This window comes from Cavia porcellus, unplaced genomic scaffold, assembly GCF_034190915.1.
Source record: "Cavia porcellus strain 051 isolate PalLab524CR breed Dunkin Hartley unplaced genomic scaffold, mCavPor4.1 scaffold_30, whole genome shotgun sequence".
In the NCBI taxonomy this organism is placed as follows: Eukaryota; Metazoa; Chordata; class Mammalia; order Rodentia; family Caviidae; genus Cavia; species Cavia porcellus.
The window spans coordinates 45,801,790-45,823,166 of record NW_026947513.1 but is presented as its reverse complement, the minus strand read 5'-3'; the positions used below and the strand labels follow the sequence as shown (position 1 = coordinate 45,823,166).

Genomic DNA, 21,377 nt, shown 5'->3' with positions numbered 1-21,377 from the left:
AAGACTGTACATTTCCAGCCCAGCGGCTCAGTCCTGCTCAAGTGTTCTCACCACGGCAGGCCCTGTGTACTCCAGGGTGGACTGTTGTCTGGCTTTATCCTATTTCATGCAACCCAGGCTCACTCTGCAGAGCCAATTTCTCCTTCACTTTTACTTTCTCAAATAAACTTGGTCACTGTTTTTTGCCCATTTCTTTCAAAATTAAAAAAAATAAATATACAAGTGCAAATATCAAATCACTGCAGATGTTGTACTTGATTTGCAAGTCATTTGAAAGAAAGCAGTGGTTTGAAACAAACAAAAACCAGAGTCTCTGGCCAAGTAAGCTATAAGCTCGGGTGTCGGGTGGGTAGGCCAGGGTGACTGGAACAGGGTAAGGACTTAGCTTGCTAGGTGCAGGGCAGAGAAGGCTGTGCACTGCATCTGTCAAAGGAAGCTACTGGGACATCCAGGACAGGTTCAAGAGAAAAAGAATAAAAAGAAAATAGTTCAAGGGAAAGGTAAGAGAGAAAGATCAAGAACAGGTACTGGGGACTGGGGATTTAGCTCAGCAGCATAAACGTCTGCCTTGCAAGCAGGCAGTTGTGAGTTCGATCCCTGGTACTGATAAAAAAAAAAAAAAAAAAAAAAACAGGTACTGGTAGAAATCCTATCTCAGAATGCCACATCAAGGTATCACCTAGTACCAAAGTAGTCAAAGGTTGTGATGAAAACAAACACATACTCAAAAGTTTTTTCATTCTGGAACATGTACTTCTAATCATGATGAAATGGGTTAATGTCTCATTCTTTTTTTAGAGGAAATCTCACTCTGTAGTACAGGCTGGCGTTAAATTCATTACACAGCCCAGCTGGCCTCAAACTCACAGTGATCCTCCCGCCTCAGTCTCTCAAGTGCTGGAATTACAGGTGTGTTAAATTCCCATATCTGATGTTTGAAGTTGTCAGAAAAGGATGACATTTCTTAGTAATGTCTTCAACAACATTTTAGAAAGGAGAAAATTTTTTTTTGGTACCAGGGATCGAACTCAAGACTTTGCGTTTGCCAAGCAGTCACTTATGCTGCTGAGCTAAACCCCTAGTCCAGAAAACAGAAAATTTAACTGGCTTTCATTCTTCTAAAATGTCTGATTTTGATTGGAAGAATGTAATATATTTTCTACTTGCTGAATGCATGGCAAATCTCCTCACTTCTCACACTGACAGTTCAGTTTTTTTTCTATAAAAAACAGCATTTTACCTTTGTTCCAACTGTTTAATGGTAGCAGCCATCTGATTAGTCTTCTCTTCCAAACGAATGTTTAGTTCACTTTTCTGTTTTACTCCTAAGTCTGAACTCTGAATGTAAAATAATTATAAAGATCTGCATTAACACAAAATATAATCACAAATGCTGTTTGAATCTAATGGTAAGTAGGAAATAGAGAAAAATGCTCATATATTGGCAAGTCAGTTAATTTCTAAATGGAAAAAACTTGGTTAATATTGATATTGTTATGTGCACAGCGTAGAGAAATGGGTAACTCAGTTGGTATATTAAGGGTAGAAAAGAAACTGTCTTCTAGGGTAAAAAGAGTGCCAGCCCCCTTTGCAGAGCAGAAAGTGGCCTTGATTTTCAGGACAGCAACTGGAGATCCTACAATGGTGCCGCAGTGGGCCTCCAGTGTGCTCCAGTGTGATCGCCACATTGGGTGAGGGAGCCCCAGGGCCCCAGCAGCCAGTGAGGCCCCACTTCCTCTCCTACCTGCAGCTTAAAGGCCAGTTCATGCTTGAGAGCCCTGAGGTCGTCCAGCTGCTGCCTCAGAGACACCAGCGCCTCCTGCTTCTCACAGACATCCTTCTCCAGCATCTTCATGGCCAGCTCCATTTCCTGCCTCATACTGATCTGGAGCTCCAACTCCTTTTCAACATCCTGCCCCAGACAGAAGTACAGTGCTTGTATGCTCTACTCCACTTGGAACAAACCCTAAAGTCTCATAAGGAAAGAAGGCGGGCATGCTATGGCGAAATAGCCAAAAGCTATCATTCATGTTCAGAGACATTAACAGTAAGAATAGTAATTAGAACTCAGTAACTTTTCTCAATAATGTACAAATCTGAAAACTTGCTAACCAAAGACACTTTGAGAATACTCAAAGCACACATTAAGACAAATGCTATGTTCTATCATAGAAATGTAGACTGTTATAGTAATCACACAAAATAAGGCAGTTACAATTCTCTGAAATTTGAATGTTGATATATTCAAGAGTCCAAGAAACCCAGAAGAGAACACCAACTCTCAATTACTAAGAGTGGTCAACAAAGACAATTGAATTCTTAGGTATCACTGCAACATCATGATCACCATTGTCACTGTTGTCATTACTGGGACTGGGGATTGAACCCAGGACCTCTGCACTGAGCTGTATCCTCATCTTTTTTTTTTTAAACTTTGAGACAGGTCTCACTAGTCACCCAGGCTGCGCTTGAACTTGCCTCAGACTCCTACTGTGCTGGGATTTTAGGGGTGCAATATCACAGCAAGTTATTGCAACTTTTTTCCGATGAGCAAAGATACAAAAACCTATACCCAGGCATATACCCTGGGCCTCACCTACTTTCTTGACAAACATTAACCGGGACTCCCTGCTGTACATGACAGAAAATGAACTGTAGGCTATATGAAAATGGTGTATTATTTATTTCTAGGACCTCCTTATGAAAACGGTTTTAAGCTGTAATTTTTATCTAGGTGGAAGGTAAGTGGTATTTTAAGAATAAAATAACACTGTTAACACTTTCAAAAAACCTGAAGTTGCCACACAATGCTAATTTAGTTTTGTTTTGACTTTTGAGACAGTCTCACTATGTAATTCAAGATGGCTTCAAACTTGCAGTGATCTTTCTGCCTCAGCTTTGTGAGTGCTGGGATTATAGGTATGCACCCCCACGCCTGGCTATACTGGTTAATTTGTCATTAATTTTTATGAGTTTGAGACCAGCCTGGACTACAGAGTAGGAGCTCATCTTTAAAAAAAAAAAAAAACCAAACCAAAAAATGAATGGATAGTACTCCTTTTTATAGTTTTTCACTTGTATGTAAGATTAAGAATAAATTCAGGGGACCAGGGATTAGCTCTGTGGCATAAGCACCTGCCTGGCAAGCGCAAGGCTATAAATTTGATCCCTGGTACCCACTCAGAAATAACAGCTAAAGAGCATTAATTCACTATTTATGATTCTTACAAGTGGAAGAGGAGCTGCTCCCTTCAAGCTCTACTGACTCTTCATAGAAATGAAGGGTGAGGTGAAACATGGGTGGGCAATAATGCTATTGAGAATACTCAAAAAATGGACTGAGAAAGCGTTATGGGAAATGTGGGTTAAAAAGAATAAAAGTTTGGACAACTATTTCGAAGAAAACAAAAGACATGGTAGCCACTGCTGATTTCCTACTCTTTATGAAATCCTGTGTTATTTGCATTGTTTCACTCTGCTCTGCTTTGTTGTTTTGTTTTATTCTCTTTAAAATAGAAAAAAAAAGAGTTTGGAGTAAGAGTTTAGAGCTGAGCGTGGGTGGCTCACCCCTGTAATTCCAGCACTCAGGAGGCTGAGGTAGGAGGATCCATTTGGAGTTCAAGACCAGCTTGGGCTACAAACTGAGCTCAAGACCAGCCCTCACTGTATAGTGAGATTCTGTCTCAAAAACCATAGGGGGAAAAACAGTTTCATAGGATTTATAAAACATTTTACAGAGCAGTACTGGTATTCCTGTTTCTCAGCAGATGCGCCTAACACCATTCAGGAAGTGCCTTCTCCCATGTACCTGAGCCACGAGACCTAAGCAGCCTTACCAATCGCAACTGTGTCTCTTCCTTTAAGTGCTTTCTTGCTTCACTTAGTGCTTGCCCTTCACCAGTTCTGTCTTGCTTAGGGCCCTTGAAAAAACAAGATAATATGTATTTAAGGACTTAAATAATCAGCAAAGAATTAGCAGATGATAGAGTTACTATGTAGTAAAGGAAAGTGATGGTACTTACAATGCAGGTATAACAATGGATTAAGATAATAAAAAAATTAAGTCTAGAAAATTTTAAACGTTACTCTGAATTGGGAGTTTCTTGCCACTTTATTTAAAAATCTGAAACATGTTACCAAAACACGAGCTAGGGCCAGGGATTTAGCTCAGCAGCATAAGCACCTGCCTGGCAAGCATGAGGTTGTGAGTTTCATTCCTGGTACCAAAAAAACGACAAAAAACAAAATGGGGCTGGGGATTTAGCTCAGTGGCATAAGCACCTGTCTTGCAAGTGCATGGTCCTGAGTTCGATTCCCAGTACCCTCCCCCCCAAAAAAAGAAACAACAGTATTCACTGCAAAATAGTTGAACCAAAGGTTTTGTTGTCGTTGTTGTTTTGTTTTTTGTTAGGCTCTCTCTATGCAGTTTAGGCTGGGCTTGAGCTCACTTTGTAGCCTGGGCTGGTCTCGAACTCACAAGGATCCTCCTGCCTCAGGATCCTCCTATCCTCCCAAATGCTGGGATACAGGCATGAGTCACCATGCCCGGCTTTGAGCTAAAGGTTTAAATGATACTATAGTAAATCCCCACAGTTCTCATATCTGGAGTCTTCAGCTATCTAGAGGTCATATTAAAAATAACTGTGTCATCAAAATATTCTCCTGAGCATTGTACTCATGAAGTTGACACATCAATGCCACTCACTCTAGGCATAGAAAACTGTGTGCTCCCTTAGGACCCAGTTTTTGTTTGAGAGTCTCTCTGTGCAGTTCAAAGTGGCCTCAAACTTGTGGCAATCTTCCTGCCTCAGCCTCCCGAGTGCTAGGATTACAGACATGGCCACCACAACTGGCCAGCTATCAGCTTCTGTAGTCTCCTAAAGCAGCACTATTATATTTTAGTACAATGTTAACAATTATGATCCTCAGCCATCATAAATGGCTAAGTGGGTTATGTCCTCTAACAAAGAAGGCTTGAGGTTGTACAATTAATAAAAGGTTTGCCAAAAAGCTAAGTAGACATGTATAAAAGTTTGGTGCTTCAAGCAATTAAGTTATCTAACAGACTCATTTGGTAACTCTTTCCCAGAATATCAAATTAATGACATGTCTGTTCTCAAAAAACAGTCATATTTGGGCTGGGGATTTAGCTTAGCAGCGTATGTGCCTGCCTTGCAAGTGCACAATTGTGAGTTTGATCCCCGGTATCAACCCCTTTCCCCCAAAACCAGTCACACTTTGTGAAAATAATGGCATGTTTAATATCACATATACAGTAGTTGCATATAGTACAAATCACAAGTACATAAAACCAGAAGACTGAATTACACTTTCCTGTAGTCACTAAACATATGCAGGTGACACTGAAAGTAGGAAGCATAGAGGGCAGAAGGGTGCAACCTTCCGGTCTCCTTTATGTTATGGCAGTGTACTGAAGCATGAACAGGCGCCTCCTCTGGGAATTTCTCCTTGTGGATATTTTATAACCAGGGAAGACTCACCTTCCGATTGGATTCCAGTATATAGGAGCTTTCTTCTTTAACTCGTTCCATTTCTTCTTGCAAGGTGATAATCCTGTTGTTTGCAACGGCAAGCTAGTGGTAAAATTTTAAAAATAATTTTTTCTTTAATAATAATATAAAGTAAGTCTGGGACAGGCTGGGGATTTAGCTCTGGCTCAAGTGCTGGCCTGCTAAGCACAAGGTCATGACTTTGATGATCCTGGGTATCAAAAAAAAAAAAGTCTGGGACATATTTTTCAGTCTCATTCTTATAAATAAAGGAAGCTATCAATAAAAGTTCTGAAGAACTTGGGGAGGCCTGCTTCTCATGTGTGTAGTGAGCTGGTCTCAACGCACTCAGGGCCCAGGCTTCTGGTCTGCTACGGGGTCCACAGAAGACATTGGTCACTGACCTTCAGAGCAAAGGAGCGAGCTGCAGCCTCCACTTCTGAAGAGATGCTAGCAGATCCTAGGCACTTAGCAAGGTAAGGTCCTGTCACAGGTAAGGTGTTAGCTAGGAACTGCCTTCTGGCTCCCATTCCACAGCAGAGAAAAGCAAGGCTGGTACACTTTCCTCTCTGTACCTCCTGAACTCAGCTGTACCCCAAGGACATGAAGGGCCTGAATCCCACAGGGGAGGAAGTAGAGGGGCAGCTCCTCACTGGTAGCAGAGGGTGCTGCTGACTCCCAGTTCAGCTGGGGAGTGCAGGAGAGCCAAGCCTGAAACCTGCACCTGTCTAACCAACAAGCTTTGCTAAGGTATTTAAAAGGGCTTCGGACAAGCAGTCTGCTCCCCAGATCTAAGTTCACTGTGGACAGGTGAACTTTTTTAAAAACTCAATTTTGGAGAAAGGACCAAGAAACCTGACTTTCTAGGCCCAAGTGGGCATGTTAATTCAGCTTTATCAACTATAAAAGGGACACTGATATTCATCTGCTCAGTTCTTCTGATCCTGACATACTGGAGAAAGAAGTTCATCTGTACTGGCTCCCTTAAATCTCAAAATGGAAAAGCCCTGACCAGCTTTATTTGTTCTCTATACAATACACACAGTGTTAAGTTCAGTTTTAAGAAAACAAATGTTACTCGTAAGACGAGGAATACATGAGTATTGTTAATGGAATAAGTCTAGTCAGGGGCAAAGTCCTGTGATGGGATAAAATTAACAGCCCCTCTCTTTACTGTTGATCACAGCACCAGGGGTTAAACCCAGCAGTGCTTTTTCACCCCAGGACTTTCCACTTTTGAGACAGGCTTGCTTAATTGCCCACATCTGCATGGAACTTGGGATCCTCGTGCTTCAGTCTCCCAAGTAGCCAGGCTGTCAGGTGTGTAGTACAGTGCAACAATGATGTTCACCATATGGGTAGGAAATGTCAGCACTGTTCTAGGCCATTATTGTGCACAAATCACAATTTAATTTAATCCGAATAACCTTACAAAATACATAACTTAAAAATCTTCATTCAAAAATGAAGCTTGCAGAGCTGCCAAGGTGTTTTAAAATTGTAACAAATTTTTTTTTAAAGACAAACTGGTTCAACAGCATATTCCTGACTTGACTCTGCTTCAACCAAATTTATCTTACTGTACATAATAGGGCTACTATAGTAAAAGGTAAAGATAAACTTTGTAATACTAGTAATTTTACTTTCGCTATTTCTTAAAAACATCTAATGCTACTGAAGAAAACTGTAATGTACTCTTTGCCAAGTCAGAAAAAATCAGCTTTATTAATCATAAGTACATATGAGGTGAATTTTCTCTTCTTGTTTTAGTGTCTTTGCTTAACAGCTTCCTCATCTGCTCTTCAGAGTCACAGAGGCTGAAATAGGAAACATCAATACCCTGTGTTCTGGCCAGTGAGGAGTTAGATCTCTCAGGGGTCAGATGACTACTGACCAGAGCACAGAACCCCAGACTAGCGGGCCACGTGAGCAGGCAGATGGGCTTGTGACCAGGGCTCAATGTCTTTGCTATCCCACAGTGTGGGTCAGGAATTTGCCAAGCTTAACACATAAATCAGCACCCGGTGCATAAAAATTGGTAACTAGTTTTAGAACATAATAGTGCCCTAAATACTTATTAAACAAAGAGATGATAAATGCCATGCTACTGTACTGAATATTCACTATAGATTAGCCCCCACCAAATGTCCATATGAATCGCTCAGCCTGCTCAGTGCACATGGATAAAGGAGAAGCCCTAGGTAAGTGGCTGGCAGGGCAGAGCAATGCATAGCGTACTGGAACAGACATCACCTGAGAAGTCAAGTCCTCTATTCTCAAAATGACATAGACATCACTGATTTCACTAATGCACACTAGTAAGTTACACATCAAAGAATTCCCAAAACACTTACCTCTTCTGTCAGTTTAGTGTTGGATTTTTCTAACGCATCTACTTTGGCCTGAAGGTTATTTACTGTAGCACTGTTAAGAGAAGAAAAGACCCCTATAATCCCCATTGAAAAAAGAAAAGCAACCTGTATCTTGTCAGACCTCCACACATGTATCCTTCAGTGCCTAGTATCCATGATTGTTGACAGACTGGTAGGCTTTAAGGCAATATATGAAGGTGTGTCTTGCTGCTGGGGCTGTATCTTTAGCACTGGAGTTTGTATTCAGTTAAATATTTAGTTTGGCGCCTCTCATGACTGAACATGGGGAGCACCGAGCTACACTCTAAGCTGCTTATAAATTCTCAGACAGGGCTTGCTAAGATGCCTCAAACTTTTGATCCTCCTGCTTCAGCTTCCTGAAGGATTATAAGTGTGAGCTGCCATGCCTGGCTCAACACCCACTCTTGTGAATTATTTTGCTTGCACTGCATTATTTTATTTTAAGTGTCAGAAACTAAGAGAAGGGTAAACAATAGAGTTACATTTATATTTCACTGTCAACCACAGTGACATGATTGGCTTGGGTTGGCTGTTATTTGTAAGGCTCATTATAGTCACCACGAGTTCTTGGTCTCCAGAAAAAGTGAACTTAAATTGCATTTGTCAACTGGAACCAAGAAAATGAAAATATAACTAATATGTAACCATTACAATGTGACTGTGCTACAGTAGTACAGTCAAATTGTAAGTTTTGAATTAAAATAATTTTCACAATGGAAGTTATGAAAGTTCTATCAACTATTAGCAAGATAACTAATGGATACACTGATCTCCTGAATTAACTGGCAATCTTTAGTATAACAGAAACATCAAAGTCCTAGAGGTCATCAACAGCTGTGGTTCTCCCTCCCTGTACAGAGGAAAACTGCTTCATGGTCTGGAAATCTCTGCAAACACCTGGTGAGCACTTGATAATAGTCAACTCAAAGCTAAGTGTGAAATGCAAGGGAGCAAGGAGTACTGTTCATCTGAAGGACCTAAGAAACGAGCTTTCTCAGGATCAGCCTTGCCATCTGGGGCTTTATACACTGCATAAGAATTCTACGTATCACATATTTTATAATTCCTTTCCCTTCCTTCTTTTCTCCTTTCCCCATGCCAGTTTTTCTTTAATTTTGAACAGTGTCTACCCATTTTAAAATATATAATTCTTTTTTTTTTTTTTTTTTTGTCTTTTTCATCAGTACCAGGGATCGAACTCACGACTGCCTGCTTACAAGGCAGGCACTTATGCCGCTGAGCTAAATCCCCAGGCCCCTAAAATATATAATTCTTAATTGAATCTTTAATCACTAGATATAATTTCACAATCTTACACTGCCTTTTTTATTAGAGCTCACTGAAAGAGTTAAATCTCATCTATCCAGATCCTAACTAAATGCCTGCAAGCCACAACGCTGTATGTTTGCTGAATATTTTTTGAATTTATCGTCACTGTTTTTAACACTTCCCTTGTCTCCCAACAAATCTTTTTTTTTTTTTAAATCCCTGGGCCTTCAGCAGGGGCTTGATTGATGCAACATATAAAATTTGTGGACTAGAAATCACTTCAGGTATTTCTAGAAAAGGGTGAGTCAGTCCTATGCTGGGGGAGGGAAAATGAAGAGAAAAGCTACAAATGTAAATTGTTGTCTCTCATAACAAATCTCAGTAAAAGAATACTATTTATCATTTACTTCAGATGTCTGTTGAGCTCTTCCACGTAGTTCTTCTGGTCCAGAATTGCTGTAATCTGACCATCCCTGAGAGGTGGGGGAGAGGAAATAAGGTCAAGTAAGTAACACTGGAAATATCAATCCCTCTCACCCACTCTTTTTATAAACTGTGAGAAGAAAATTAGGGCACAGATACACGGAACCAAAAGACAGACTTGCTATACAATCTCATGACACAGCCACAAGAAAGGCTCAGAAGTTCAGATGAAGCTGGGTATCATAGCACACACCTATAAACCCCGACTCTTGGAAGCCGATGCTGGAGAATCACGAGTTCAAACTCAGCCTGGGCAACTCAGTGACTTAGTAAGACCCTGATTCAAACTAGAAATAACAAAGGGCTGGGGACAGAGCTCAGTGTGAAGACCCTGGCTTTGATTTCCACTACTGGCAGGAAAAAAAGAAAAAAGAAATACACATTGATAAGGTGCTTAAATGCATTCTAAGCATGTTTCTGCTTTAGTTTCTAGTTTTACTCTAATACAAGTGAACACTCATTTTGCAGGATTTCCATTTCTTTATATATGTTAACTTCTGTATTGTTACTCAAAAACTAATTTCCAGAATAGGAAACTCTATGAAGGATATAGTGGTTCAGTAGTTGCCTAGACCACTGAGACATGACAGCTAGTAGGCAGAGTGCTTTATTTTGGGATAACAACAACAAACTCACAAAAAACCCTCCCTAAAAATAAAACTACCATTTGATCCAACTACAACACTCCCTGGCATATTCCAGAAGGGATTAAAGCCAGCGTGCTACAGGGATACCTGTATACCTGTATACAATTCACCATAGTCAAGATACAGAACCTGTCTAGGTCCCCCCCATCAATAGATGAACAGCCAAAGAAAAAGTGATCTATACACACAATAGAGCATTATTCAGCAGTAATAAAAAATGGAATTCTGTATATCATCTTAAAAAAAATGGGAGGAACTGGTGATCATCTTAAGTGAGATAGGCCGCATGCAGGACAAATATTGCATGTTTTCACTAGTATGTGGACTCTAAAACTGATGACATGAATGTAACAGGGAGACTGTTATTAGACAAATGGAAGGAAATAAAAGGAGGGGTAAGAGGGGGCAAAGGGGGATGGGAAGAAGTTATTCATTAAATAGTTAAGAGATGATGATGTTGATACAAATTTATGGAGATGAATTTACGGTGACTTGCTGTTTCACTGGTTGAGTACACATGGCATTGTCTATTTTTCATTTTAAAAAGTGTATTAACATATAGAGTATCAAGAAATTATCTAGAATAGTGTTCATATAACTTTGAATTTCTTAGAGATGAGCACATCTTCCCTTTATTTAAGTTTTTTTTTAATCTGTGCTATTGGGAAATGTTTTTAAGTGGAAGAAATTAAGGATTGCTGTAAATATATGAGGTGTTGTTAATTAGCTTAATTGTAGTGTATTATGTATTATGTATTATGTATTTCAAAACACGGTGCTGTATGCCTTAAATATATATGATTTTATGTCAGTTATACACAATAAAAAGTGAGTTAAAATTAGAAAAAAAAAACAAAGTACTTATAAACGTTACTAACTTAAGGTTTAGGTATTACATTTTATATTCTATCAGTGGCATATAAAGTTTGTTTTGCAAGTTAATTCTTAGTTTCACTACTATTATTTATAGCAACGACTCTCCAACTTGTTACAGAAGCTGAATTAAACTCACTCTAGTGTAATGTACTTGTCAGAGGCCATATACTTACTTGCCTTTAAGTGTTATGCATAGGAGCTACATACACATTCAAAGTAAACAGTGTAAAGGCCAAGCATTTAGAACCAACTAATCTATAACAGGCATAAATTAAACAGACTCTTCAACCAAAAGCCAAAATTAAGTCCACATGCCAAAAGAATGAGTGATATATTCTTTAAACTCATGTCCAAGGTTAAAATTTTGGGATAAGAATTATACTTCTAATTGTTATAGATGTAAAAGGTATAAGGTATACTTCTCTAATCACCAAGTACCATAAATAACATTTTTAAAATTATGAACTTTTATTTTGAAATAGTTGTAGACTTACAAGAAGAGTTATAAAGGTTGTAAAGAGTTCCACAACCCTTTAGTCCAGCTCCCCATAATGTCTGCTTTTTTATTTTGCCATTTTACCCAGGCTGCCCCCAAACTGCTGATCCTCCTGCCTTGGCTTTCTGAATAGCTGAGGTTACAGGCATGTACCATCATGCCTGACTTGATGTTAATATTTTATGTAACCCATGACCTATATTTCAAGTGCAAATTTTAAGCAAATTGAGAATGCAATCCCTTTTATGAAAGTGTGTTTTCAAATAGTACTTTAAGAGGAAGAGCAATAATACTTTTAAGAGGTAGAGAAATTAAATCCCTTTATAAATTTTTATTTATTTTGTTTGCTCCTAAGTCAAAGAACAAAACAATCATTTAATCTTTTAGGATTTGGTAGTAGGAACGATAGATATTCTCAGTAAGATTTTATTAAATCTTTATTTTTAGAAATTCTTTTGGCAAGTCTTTTAAATCACTACTGTGATAAACTTGAAATTCTACCAAAAGGGAAAAAATACTGAAGAGAAAGAAGAGAAACTTAATTTCCTTTATACCTACCCTTCACTACCTTTACTGCTGTTTCCATCCTTCAGATACATGGAAAAGTCTATAACTCCAACCTACAGAGAGGATTTTCAGAATTTAATACAAAATTAGATCATTTCTCAAAGGCACCAAACAATGTCTCTCTCTGGGTATGCCAAGTAACAATACTGTCATGAAAAAATCAGAAACTTATGATGAAACTGTAATGTTTTCCTTTAAATGCAACTGAGGATTGATACAAGTTAGAAAAATCAAGATTAATCAATAGGAACTAGTAGACTAGACCATGCTTAAGAGATCAACAGAATGCTCACTCAAATATGCTTTTCAAATTTCTCTTGCACTTATTCCAGGAATTCTGCTACTGAACTTCTAGTCACTTTTAGCAATAATTTTTTAGAAGTTGTAATTACAAAAATAATGCACACTCATCTAAGTTTCAAAGAATACAAAAAAAAGTATTATAAAAGACCCATAAGGTCTTTTATCATCTTAAGGTCACCACCTTAAGATGACCACTACTTAACATTTTGGTGTGTCCTCTTAACTTTCATAGATACATGTGTTCATTTAGGACTGCTGTTTTATTATCTAGCTAATTTACTTGGTAAAATTCAGACCAAATGGTATTTCCTTTCCAGTTTTCCCAGAGTAAAACCTAACAGAAGTTCACTGTAGTGTTTCATTCAGAAAGGGTGAGACTGTGGCCACACCAGAACTAGCATATTTATTTGTTCAACAATTAACACATGATAGGTCCTGTTCTGAAAGAATTATATATGCTAATGCCTGCATTCCTCACAATAATGCTATCAAGCGCACATTTTTTATCCCCACTTTGTATCAAAGAATTCAAAGCCAATAATCTGAGAAAACATTACAGAAGACAAAAATCTGGTTTTTAGTATCACATCAAAACTAAAGGAAATTCTTATAACTTAATTTTCTCCAAGTTGATTGGTACCTTATGACTCTACAACATAATGCAACAAAACTCAGAATGACATTCTTGGTTAAGTATTTTCTCCATACCTGAGAGTCCAAATCTTCTCCTTTCATGCAGAAATTAGCATCAATGACATTCAGTCCCACCAACAGACCAGCAATTATAGCTCCTTCTTCTTCCATCATGAGGGCATTTGGTTCATAGAACTCACTGAAAGAGAATCCACAGGATGTTGTAATAAAACTTCAAAACCCAACGATATAATCATTAAGGAGAAAAATGCTCACTTCATAGCCAAATATAAGCATCTACAGTAAGAGTGAAAAAGTAAAATAGTATAAAGGTTTTGATATGTATTTTACATAACAGGCACATGAATAACTCTTTTTTTTTTTTTTTTTTTTTTGTCTTTTTCGTTTTTATTGGTACTAGGGATCGAACTCATGACTGCCTGCTTGCAAGGCAGGTGCTTATGCCGCTGAGCTAAACCTCCAACCCCATGAATAACTCTTTAGACAAAATGTTAAGAGGGTCAGGCTGAAAAACGCATTACGGTAGTGTGGTTAAAGTGAGTATTCATACTTTTCTGACATATTTGTATTTGTGGTGTGCCATGGGATGATTTTGCAATGTGTTATATATCTTAAAATCTTTTTTTAAAAATTATCTTATTGTATGTAGTCTATTTAAGCACACCGTTTCTGTGATGCACTGACAAAGATCTTAAAAATGTGAATTTTAAAATGTGTTATAAGGCCAAGACTGGTGGGACACATGCCTGTAATCCCAGCACACAGGAGGCAGAGGCAGGAGGATTATCATTAATTCAAGGCCAAGCCTAACTATATAGTGAGATCCTGTCTTGAAAAAATCAAAACAAACAAAAAAGATGTGTTATGTACCAACTCCCCATGATGAATGTAATCACGTACTGCAAAGGCACTAACAGAAAAAAAGTGAACTGCTGAATTATATATTAATTTTGACTAATTAACAAAAGTTACCTAATAAGCAGTATGTTAATAAATTGAAGATAATTTAAAGTTTTAAGGGATAATTTTTATTGTTTAATAAAATCAATTTCCATTAAAGAAAAAAGCAAAACAATGTGCAAGAAACCTTGTAATTCTACTTATTAATAACTTGTTAAAACAATTTTTAACATTTTAGATAATTTATGGAAACATACAAGTATTTTTAAGGGCAATAAAAAAGATTATACCATTATAGTTAACTTGACTTAACAGCATCTGTTTTAATAAAACATTTCCTACAACTTTGCTTATACTGGTTTTATAACATCCTAATGTGTCAAACTCTGTATTCATCTAGTCACAACTTCTCTTTCCTTAGCCAATCCCTCTCTCAAATGGCTATTTGGCATTGTACGACTAAAGATTCTACAGGGCAAGCAAAACAGGCTGAAAATGACATAGAAATAAAAAAGCAAAGGAGAAACACAGCCAAGCATGGTACTCAAGCCTATAATTCCAGCACGAGAGGTTAGGCAGGAGGATCACAAGTTTGAGGCCAGTTTGAGCTACATAAGCGAGTTCAAGGCCAACCTAAACTATGTAATGAGAACCTGTCTCGAAAAAAACAAAACAGGAAAACGGGTGTGGTGGCTTACACCTGTAATCTTGGCAATCAGGAGGCTGAGGCAGAAGGATAGCTGTGAGATCCAGGCCAGTCTGAACTACATGGCAAGACCTTGTCTCAAAAAACAAAGAAAAACAAACTGAACAATCTACCTAAAGTGAAATTTTCTAAATGGGTAAAAATTTTTGAGAAGACTCTTGGATGAGTAAATACTGCTACATGATATAATGATTCCCAAAACACAAAACCTCAGTGACGTGCTCTTATTTGCATGACCCTTGGTATTTATACAAGTTACATCCACACAAAATCCTACACATGAGTGTTCATAGCAGCTTTATCTATAACTGCCACAACTTAAAGCAATCAAGATACTCTTTAGTAAGATAATGTATAAATTATCATGCAATGCATATAGATATTAGAACATGATTCTGTGTTAAAACATGATCTCCCAGGCTGTGACAAGACTGGGAAACCTTAAATACATATTATTAAGTGAGAAGAAGCAGTCTGAAAGTGCTATAATGCTATATTATTTCAACAACTTGATATTCCAGAAAAAGAAAACCCAAGACAATGATAAAAGGATCAGTGCTTGTCAAGGTTGGATGAGAGAGGGATAAACAAATGAAGCACAGAGAATTTCAGAACCGTGAAACCATTCTGTGTGATACTATGGAGACACGTAGCCAATATACATTATTTAGAAAACCACACGATGTACAATATAAGAGTGAACTTAAACATAATGATAACTTTGGGAGACGATCATATGTCAACACAGCCTCATTAATAAAAATAAATGCAATGCTGTGGTGTGGGACATGCCGAGAGGTCATACTATGCCTGTGTAGGGGTACGGAGTGTGCAGCAGATCTCTGTACTGTCTGCTCAATACCCTTAAACTGCTCTGTGCTCTCTAAAACAGACTTAAAATTTCCCCCAGGTGGTTGGGCTGTAGCTCAGCAGGCTTAATCTTCAGCACCAAAAAACAAAACAAACAAAAACCAGCCTAGTGACCTGAAATACTCATTTTCAATAACTCTTGAAATAAATAGTACTATAATCTACTGGATCTCAAAAAGTCACCTGGGACTACTCAAGGGCAACCTTAATAGCTGGTAACAGTCAATACTACTTCTTGATTTTAGTTTCTTCTTTCTTTTGATTCTCTATAAAAGACAGTAGCTAACAGAATAGTTCAAAGTAACAGAAAAATTATTTATAAATGTATTGTGTCTTTCAGAACTGACCACAAGCTCTCGTTCTTCTTCGAGCCCCTGAAGGAAAGTGAGTAAAATTAGCATGAACAAGGTTCTTTAACCTTTCGTTCTCCTGAAGCCTCATCTTAAAATTTTAGATACCTGAACAGAAGCTGAGTGTGGCTACATCCATCTAATAGTTGTGATCTCAAAAGTATGTGATGATGTCACACTGTAAGCTCCTGAGTGACACAGGTGTTTTAGTTTTTCTGACTTGCTGATTAACATCTGTATGGGGTTTTCCCAAAAGACACATCTGAGTAATTACTGTCCTGATCAGAAAAGAGAATCCTAGAAACCTGCTTTTGCTCTTTCCCAAATACTATCCTTATCGCCTCAGTGTAACCATTACACTATCTTGATTCTATTAATCATAAATTGAGTTTACCCGTTCAAAAATTTTATGCAACTGAATCACATAGTATGTAATTCTTTCATGTATGGCTTCCTTTGTATAGTACTTTACTTGTGAGACTGATATATCTTACTGTATGCAGTTGTAATTCATGTTTTTTCATGGTTGGACACTAGTATTCCATGTAGGAATATGCTGCAATGTACCATTCTACTCATTGTTAATAGACATCTAGAATGCTTCTGTGTATGTAGGCTACGCGTTTCTCAGAACACTGCTATACATTCTTTTTGGTACACATACCACATGCATTTCTTCAGCATAACTAGGAATAAAATGGCCAGGTCAAAGGAATAAAATTATGTATATTAAGAATGACTCTGTCCAGTTCAAAAGACTGACAGAGTTACTATTTCAGACTCCAATCTAGAACCATACAATTCTGATCGAAGACACTGTCCTGCAGCGCCTAGTCCTAGAAAACTAGACTACATGTTGCTCCATGGCTTGGCACTGGAAAACTGAGCCCTCGCTTTGTAGAAATATGTAAACTCCACAGAATACTCCCAGATATGTCTCCTGATTTGTTCAATTTTCTTTGGAAGAAACTAACAATCAGCAGTAGCATACGTAGCCAAGGCAAAACCAAAGCAATGTTCCATTATGATCTGCAGTGCGGTTTTTGTAAAAACTGAGTTCTTGCAAAAGCTAGCCATTTCTCTAAATTCTACTTTTTAAAAAAAGATAATAAAACTCAACAAAACAAAACAGAATAAAGCCAATCAAAACAAAGCAGTGAAATTAGTACAGAACTTCAAAGCAGGATACTAGGAAATTAACAATGGCTACCATAGTATATCTAGTTATCCTATTAATAGTTGTCCATTCCATCAGACATAGTAAAATCAAACCAAACCAAACAAAATAGAATAAAACCAATCAAAACAGAACACTGAAAAAAGCAAACAGTAAACTGGAGCAAAACAAAACAATGAGAGCAATACTGGATTTCAAAAACAAGACAGAAGGAAACCCCCCATATTTGCTATATTGCATACGGTTATCCTTCCAATAGATACTCAGAGCACCAGCCCTAGTCCTACAATACAAGAATTCAGTTGCTTTTTGAATTTCAGTTGCTATCAACTCAGCCTTTTCTCCAAATCAGCTGGCTGCTTACAGGGGGTGTGGTGGGGAAGAGGTAGGGGTGTGTCTTTCTTGATTCTCAGCCTGTGTTATGGTAGGTTCATAGGAGATGCTATTTGGTTTCTCTCTTCCCAGGCCCCACATGGCTTGCGCGACTTACTAGAAGAGCTAACTGGCTTCACATTCTTGATTAACTCCTCTCAGTCTCACTATGGAGCTTCTTTCTCCATTTCTCTAAATTCTGTTCCTTCTGCCTCATATTATTTCTCAAAAGCAATGTGCTACATTTGAATTTCTCTTGGTAAAATTTAATGGTTTGTTAATATATATGTGTGTGTGTGTGTGTGTGTGTGTGTGTGTATATGCATGCAAAAGGGCACAAATTTATACAGGTAGATTTTTTTTTCTTTTTTGTGCTACTGGGGATTGAAGCAAGGTCTCACAATGGCAGGAAAGCACTATCTCACTGCCTTATAGCCCTAGCCCTCACCCTTGCCCTCTGCGTTTTCCGAGTGAATACATACCCAATCAGCATCTAGACTGAGAAACAGTACATCACCAGAAAGTGGAAAGCCACTGGGCAGGGGTGGCTTCTTTCCTATTATAAAAGATTTCATGTTTTTTTGAAGAAATGGTTGGGGAAATTAAAAAAATTTTTTTTTCATGTCTTTGTTTTTTTTAATGTATGTTTTTTTTCCATCGGTACCAGGGATCGAACTCACACTTGCAAGGCAGGCCCTTATGCTGCTGAGCTAAATCCCCAGCCCCATGTTTTAAACTATATATAAATGGAACAATACAAAATGTATTCGCTTGCTTGCTTGCTTGCCTTTTTTCCCCCTAGTACCAGAGATCAAACTCACAACCTTGCGCCTACCAAGCAAGTGCTGAACTGCTGAACTAAATCCCCAGCCCTTGTTTTATTTCTTTGCTCAACATTATATTCATGAGATTAATCCAAGTTGTTTGTATGACATAGAATATATCAAGGAAAGAAGAAAGCTAAAAAAAGATGTTCATACCTGAGAAGTTCCTTTTTATTGATCAAAGCTTTCATGTATTCTGAAAGTTTCTTTTGCATTAATGCCAAACGAAGCCAGGCTCTTCCTCTGCCTACTGGCGTCCTAGAAAACACAGCATCCCAAAATGTAAGAATAACAGCACAATTAACAGTAGAGGTGCCACAATGCTGCAGACTCACTGCTCTGGTCAGTGGTCAGACTGAAATGAGCACAGCACAGTGCTTCTCATGCCTTTCCCACACATCTCTGCGTGAGGGATTCTTGTGGGACAGAGACTTAAGGACATATTCGGGACAGGTGCTTTCACAAAAATATTACTCACTGCATGTGAATACATTCTCAAGACAAGATCACTGGAGACCAGCTGGAAACATCCTTTTAGATTTATACTGAAAAACTCACGCTGGGTGTTGTGGCATATGACTATAATCCCAGCACTTGTGAGGCTGAGGCAGGAGAATCACTGTAAGTTCAAACGGGCCTAGGCTACAAAGTGAGCTCAAGGCCAGCCTGAACTGCATAGCAAGACCCTGTCTAAAAAAGACAAAAAGAAAAGAAAAAATAAAAAAGGAAAAAAAAGAAAAAGAAGATTTTTGTCCATGTTATTAGACAAATGCAACTGCAGAGACAGATAATTTAATTTTTTATCTGCTTAAAATTAAACCAATCTCCTTTAGGTGATCAGCAATACTAAATTTTAAGACAAAGCAGGTGGTAGTTCTTAAAGTTCATTTGATATGTGTTTTAATAACTGGCTCTCGAACTCCACTGAATACTATTTTTTACTTTTTTTTGAGACAGGATCTTACTATGTAGTCCAGTCATCTTGAACTCATTATGTGGCCCTGGCTAGCCTCAAATTTGTACTCCTCTTGCCTCAGGCTCCTAAATGCTGGGGATTATATGTATGCACCAGCAAGTCCTGCTGAATAGTGTTTGGTTTTTTACTGTTAGATCAAGCATGACACTTTCTAGACTGAATTTCTTGAAGCTGATTCTCACAAATAAGGCAGAAGAAAAGGAGCAGGAGGAAGAAGGAATAGGAAGAAAAAGAAGAAAGAAAGAAGAAAAGAAGACGACAACGACGAAGAAAATGCTCAGTATTTTAACATGAAGACAATTCTCTTGGATGAATAATTATCTTTCAACAGCACACTTCTCTTAAAACTCTAAACACCACTTCTCTTATGACTTTATTCATAACAGGATAATGCCTTTTGGATTGCTATAAGATGATTATGGACACTTTCATCTTCCACCCTTCAAAGAGATAATAAGAATGTTACTCTTTAAGAAACAGAATTCAGGGCTGGGGATACAGCTCAGCAGCACAAGAGCCTGCCTGACCAGCACAAAGTCTTGAGTTTGATTCCAGTACAAAAAAAAAGAAAAGAAAAGAAAAAAAAAGAAACGTGGTTCATCCATAGACTTACTTCAGTCCTGGAAGATCTTTAACACTTGCTGTTATCTCTGCAGCCTCTGGAACAAGTTTTTCCACCAGTTCTAGAGGCCCCCAGAAGGATTTATTTTGTCCAAGAAAAGTTTTCTTGGCTAAAACAAAAACGAAATACCATTTTAATATTTTAATAATATAATGACTCTTAATACATACGTGCACACATGCACACACTCCTCCCATACTTCTCCCATCTTTTCAAGGACCTAACCCCAGGTTATTAGACAATTTAAAAATTATTGTTGCTTTCAGAATAAATAAAATTTTATGAAATAAAAAATTCCACTTTCCAAGACTTAATCCTTCCTTTTTAGGAAGAACTTGTGGCCCAATGTGCTAATAAAACATTTTACCAATTTAGTGCTTAAAACTTCATAGCATTAGTAAACACAATAGTCCAATTGAAAAGAACAGTGTTTCCCAATCTGCCTACTAAGGAACGAGGTGAAAAGAAGCAAATGTGAGTAAGACTGGCTCCTGCTTCAAAGGTTTGTGGCCATGAACCCTGAAGCAAGTCAGGAGACATGAGTTGTAGCGCCTGCTCTACCCCAGTCACCTGGGCAAGTTGTGTCCTATGACAGGCAGGCCTACTGTCCAGTCAATTATATGGACCTTCTGTATTGGACTGAAGCACTTATGGTGGCCCTTCTGACAATGTTTAATGATCCGTATTTTAAAGCCTTGTGAGTCTTTTTTTTCCCTGCTTTTTTTTTTACCTTGGTACTGGGAATCGAACTCATGACCTCATGCTTACCAAGTACATACTTGAGCTGAGCTAAATCCCTAGCCCACCCTGTGAATCTGTAAGTCATCATACCTCTACTCTCACAGAGGCTACAATCCACCAGATATTTAACAATTCTGCAGAGAATGTTTTCTTTCTGAGTGTGCAAATTGCCAGGTGCCAGCTGCCTACACTTCTGCATAGGAGACCAAGCCTACCTCTCAAACCGTGCTTCAGACAGTGCTCCATCACCACGAAGAACTGCTGGAGGGGTGCATAATCCGAGTCCAGAGTCCTGCCCAGGTTCAAAGCTGACTCGATTAAGCCCTTGATACTCAGCTTGGCCATGTTCATCAGGTTCATGCGCTCGTTAGCCATTAGATAATTAGGGTCTGCAGCAAAGAGGGGAGGAGGAAGTCTGGTTAGCATTCAGTGCACTGTAACATTCAGTATAAGTCCACCAGGGTGACATGGTGCATGTGTTGGTAATTTATGAGGAATCCAAAACGATACTGTTCTACACTATTGGTTGTTACATCTTCTCAGCCATGTCCTTGCTATGAGAAAAAGGTAATAAAGGTAATGGTTTTCCTTAAGTATCTTTGATTAAGCTATAAAAATTCACTAACTTTTTTTTTTTTGTC

General features: G+C 38.2%; 1 protein-coding gene across 9 annotated transcripts in view; it reads right to left on the bottom strand.

Annotated features, from left to right (window-relative positions):
* The window catches only part of Rufy3 (RUN and FYVE domain containing 3), a 96,810-nt gene that overhangs the window by 15,247 nt on the left and 60,186 nt on the right, over positions 1 to 21,377 (bottom strand). For all 9 annotated transcript variants that reach the window (XR_001200739.3, XM_013150127.3, XM_013150124.3 and 6 more), the window contains 11 exons: positions 20,952 to 21,125; positions 19,987 to 20,104; positions 18,554 to 18,655; positions 13,253 to 13,376; positions 12,233 to 12,294; positions 9,580 to 9,645; positions 7,865 to 7,934; positions 5,502 to 5,594; positions 3,837 to 3,920; positions 1,745 to 1,912; positions 1,241 to 1,338 (listed from right to left, as the gene is read on the bottom strand). Coding sequence is in view for 8 of the 9 variants with exons in the window: in XM_013150124.3 (XP_013005578.1) it covers positions 1,241 to 1,338; positions 1,745 to 1,912; positions 3,837 to 3,920; positions 5,502 to 5,594; positions 7,865 to 7,934; positions 9,580 to 9,645; positions 12,233 to 12,294; positions 13,253 to 13,376; positions 18,554 to 18,655; positions 19,987 to 20,104; positions 20,952 to 21,125 (1,159 nt within the window). In the remaining variant the exon portion in view is untranslated. The remainder of the gene's footprint in view (positions 1 to 1,240; positions 1,339 to 1,744; positions 1,913 to 3,836; positions 3,921 to 5,501; positions 5,595 to 7,864; positions 7,935 to 9,579; positions 9,646 to 12,232; positions 12,295 to 13,252; positions 13,377 to 18,553; positions 18,656 to 19,986; positions 20,105 to 20,951; positions 21,126 to 21,377) is intronic.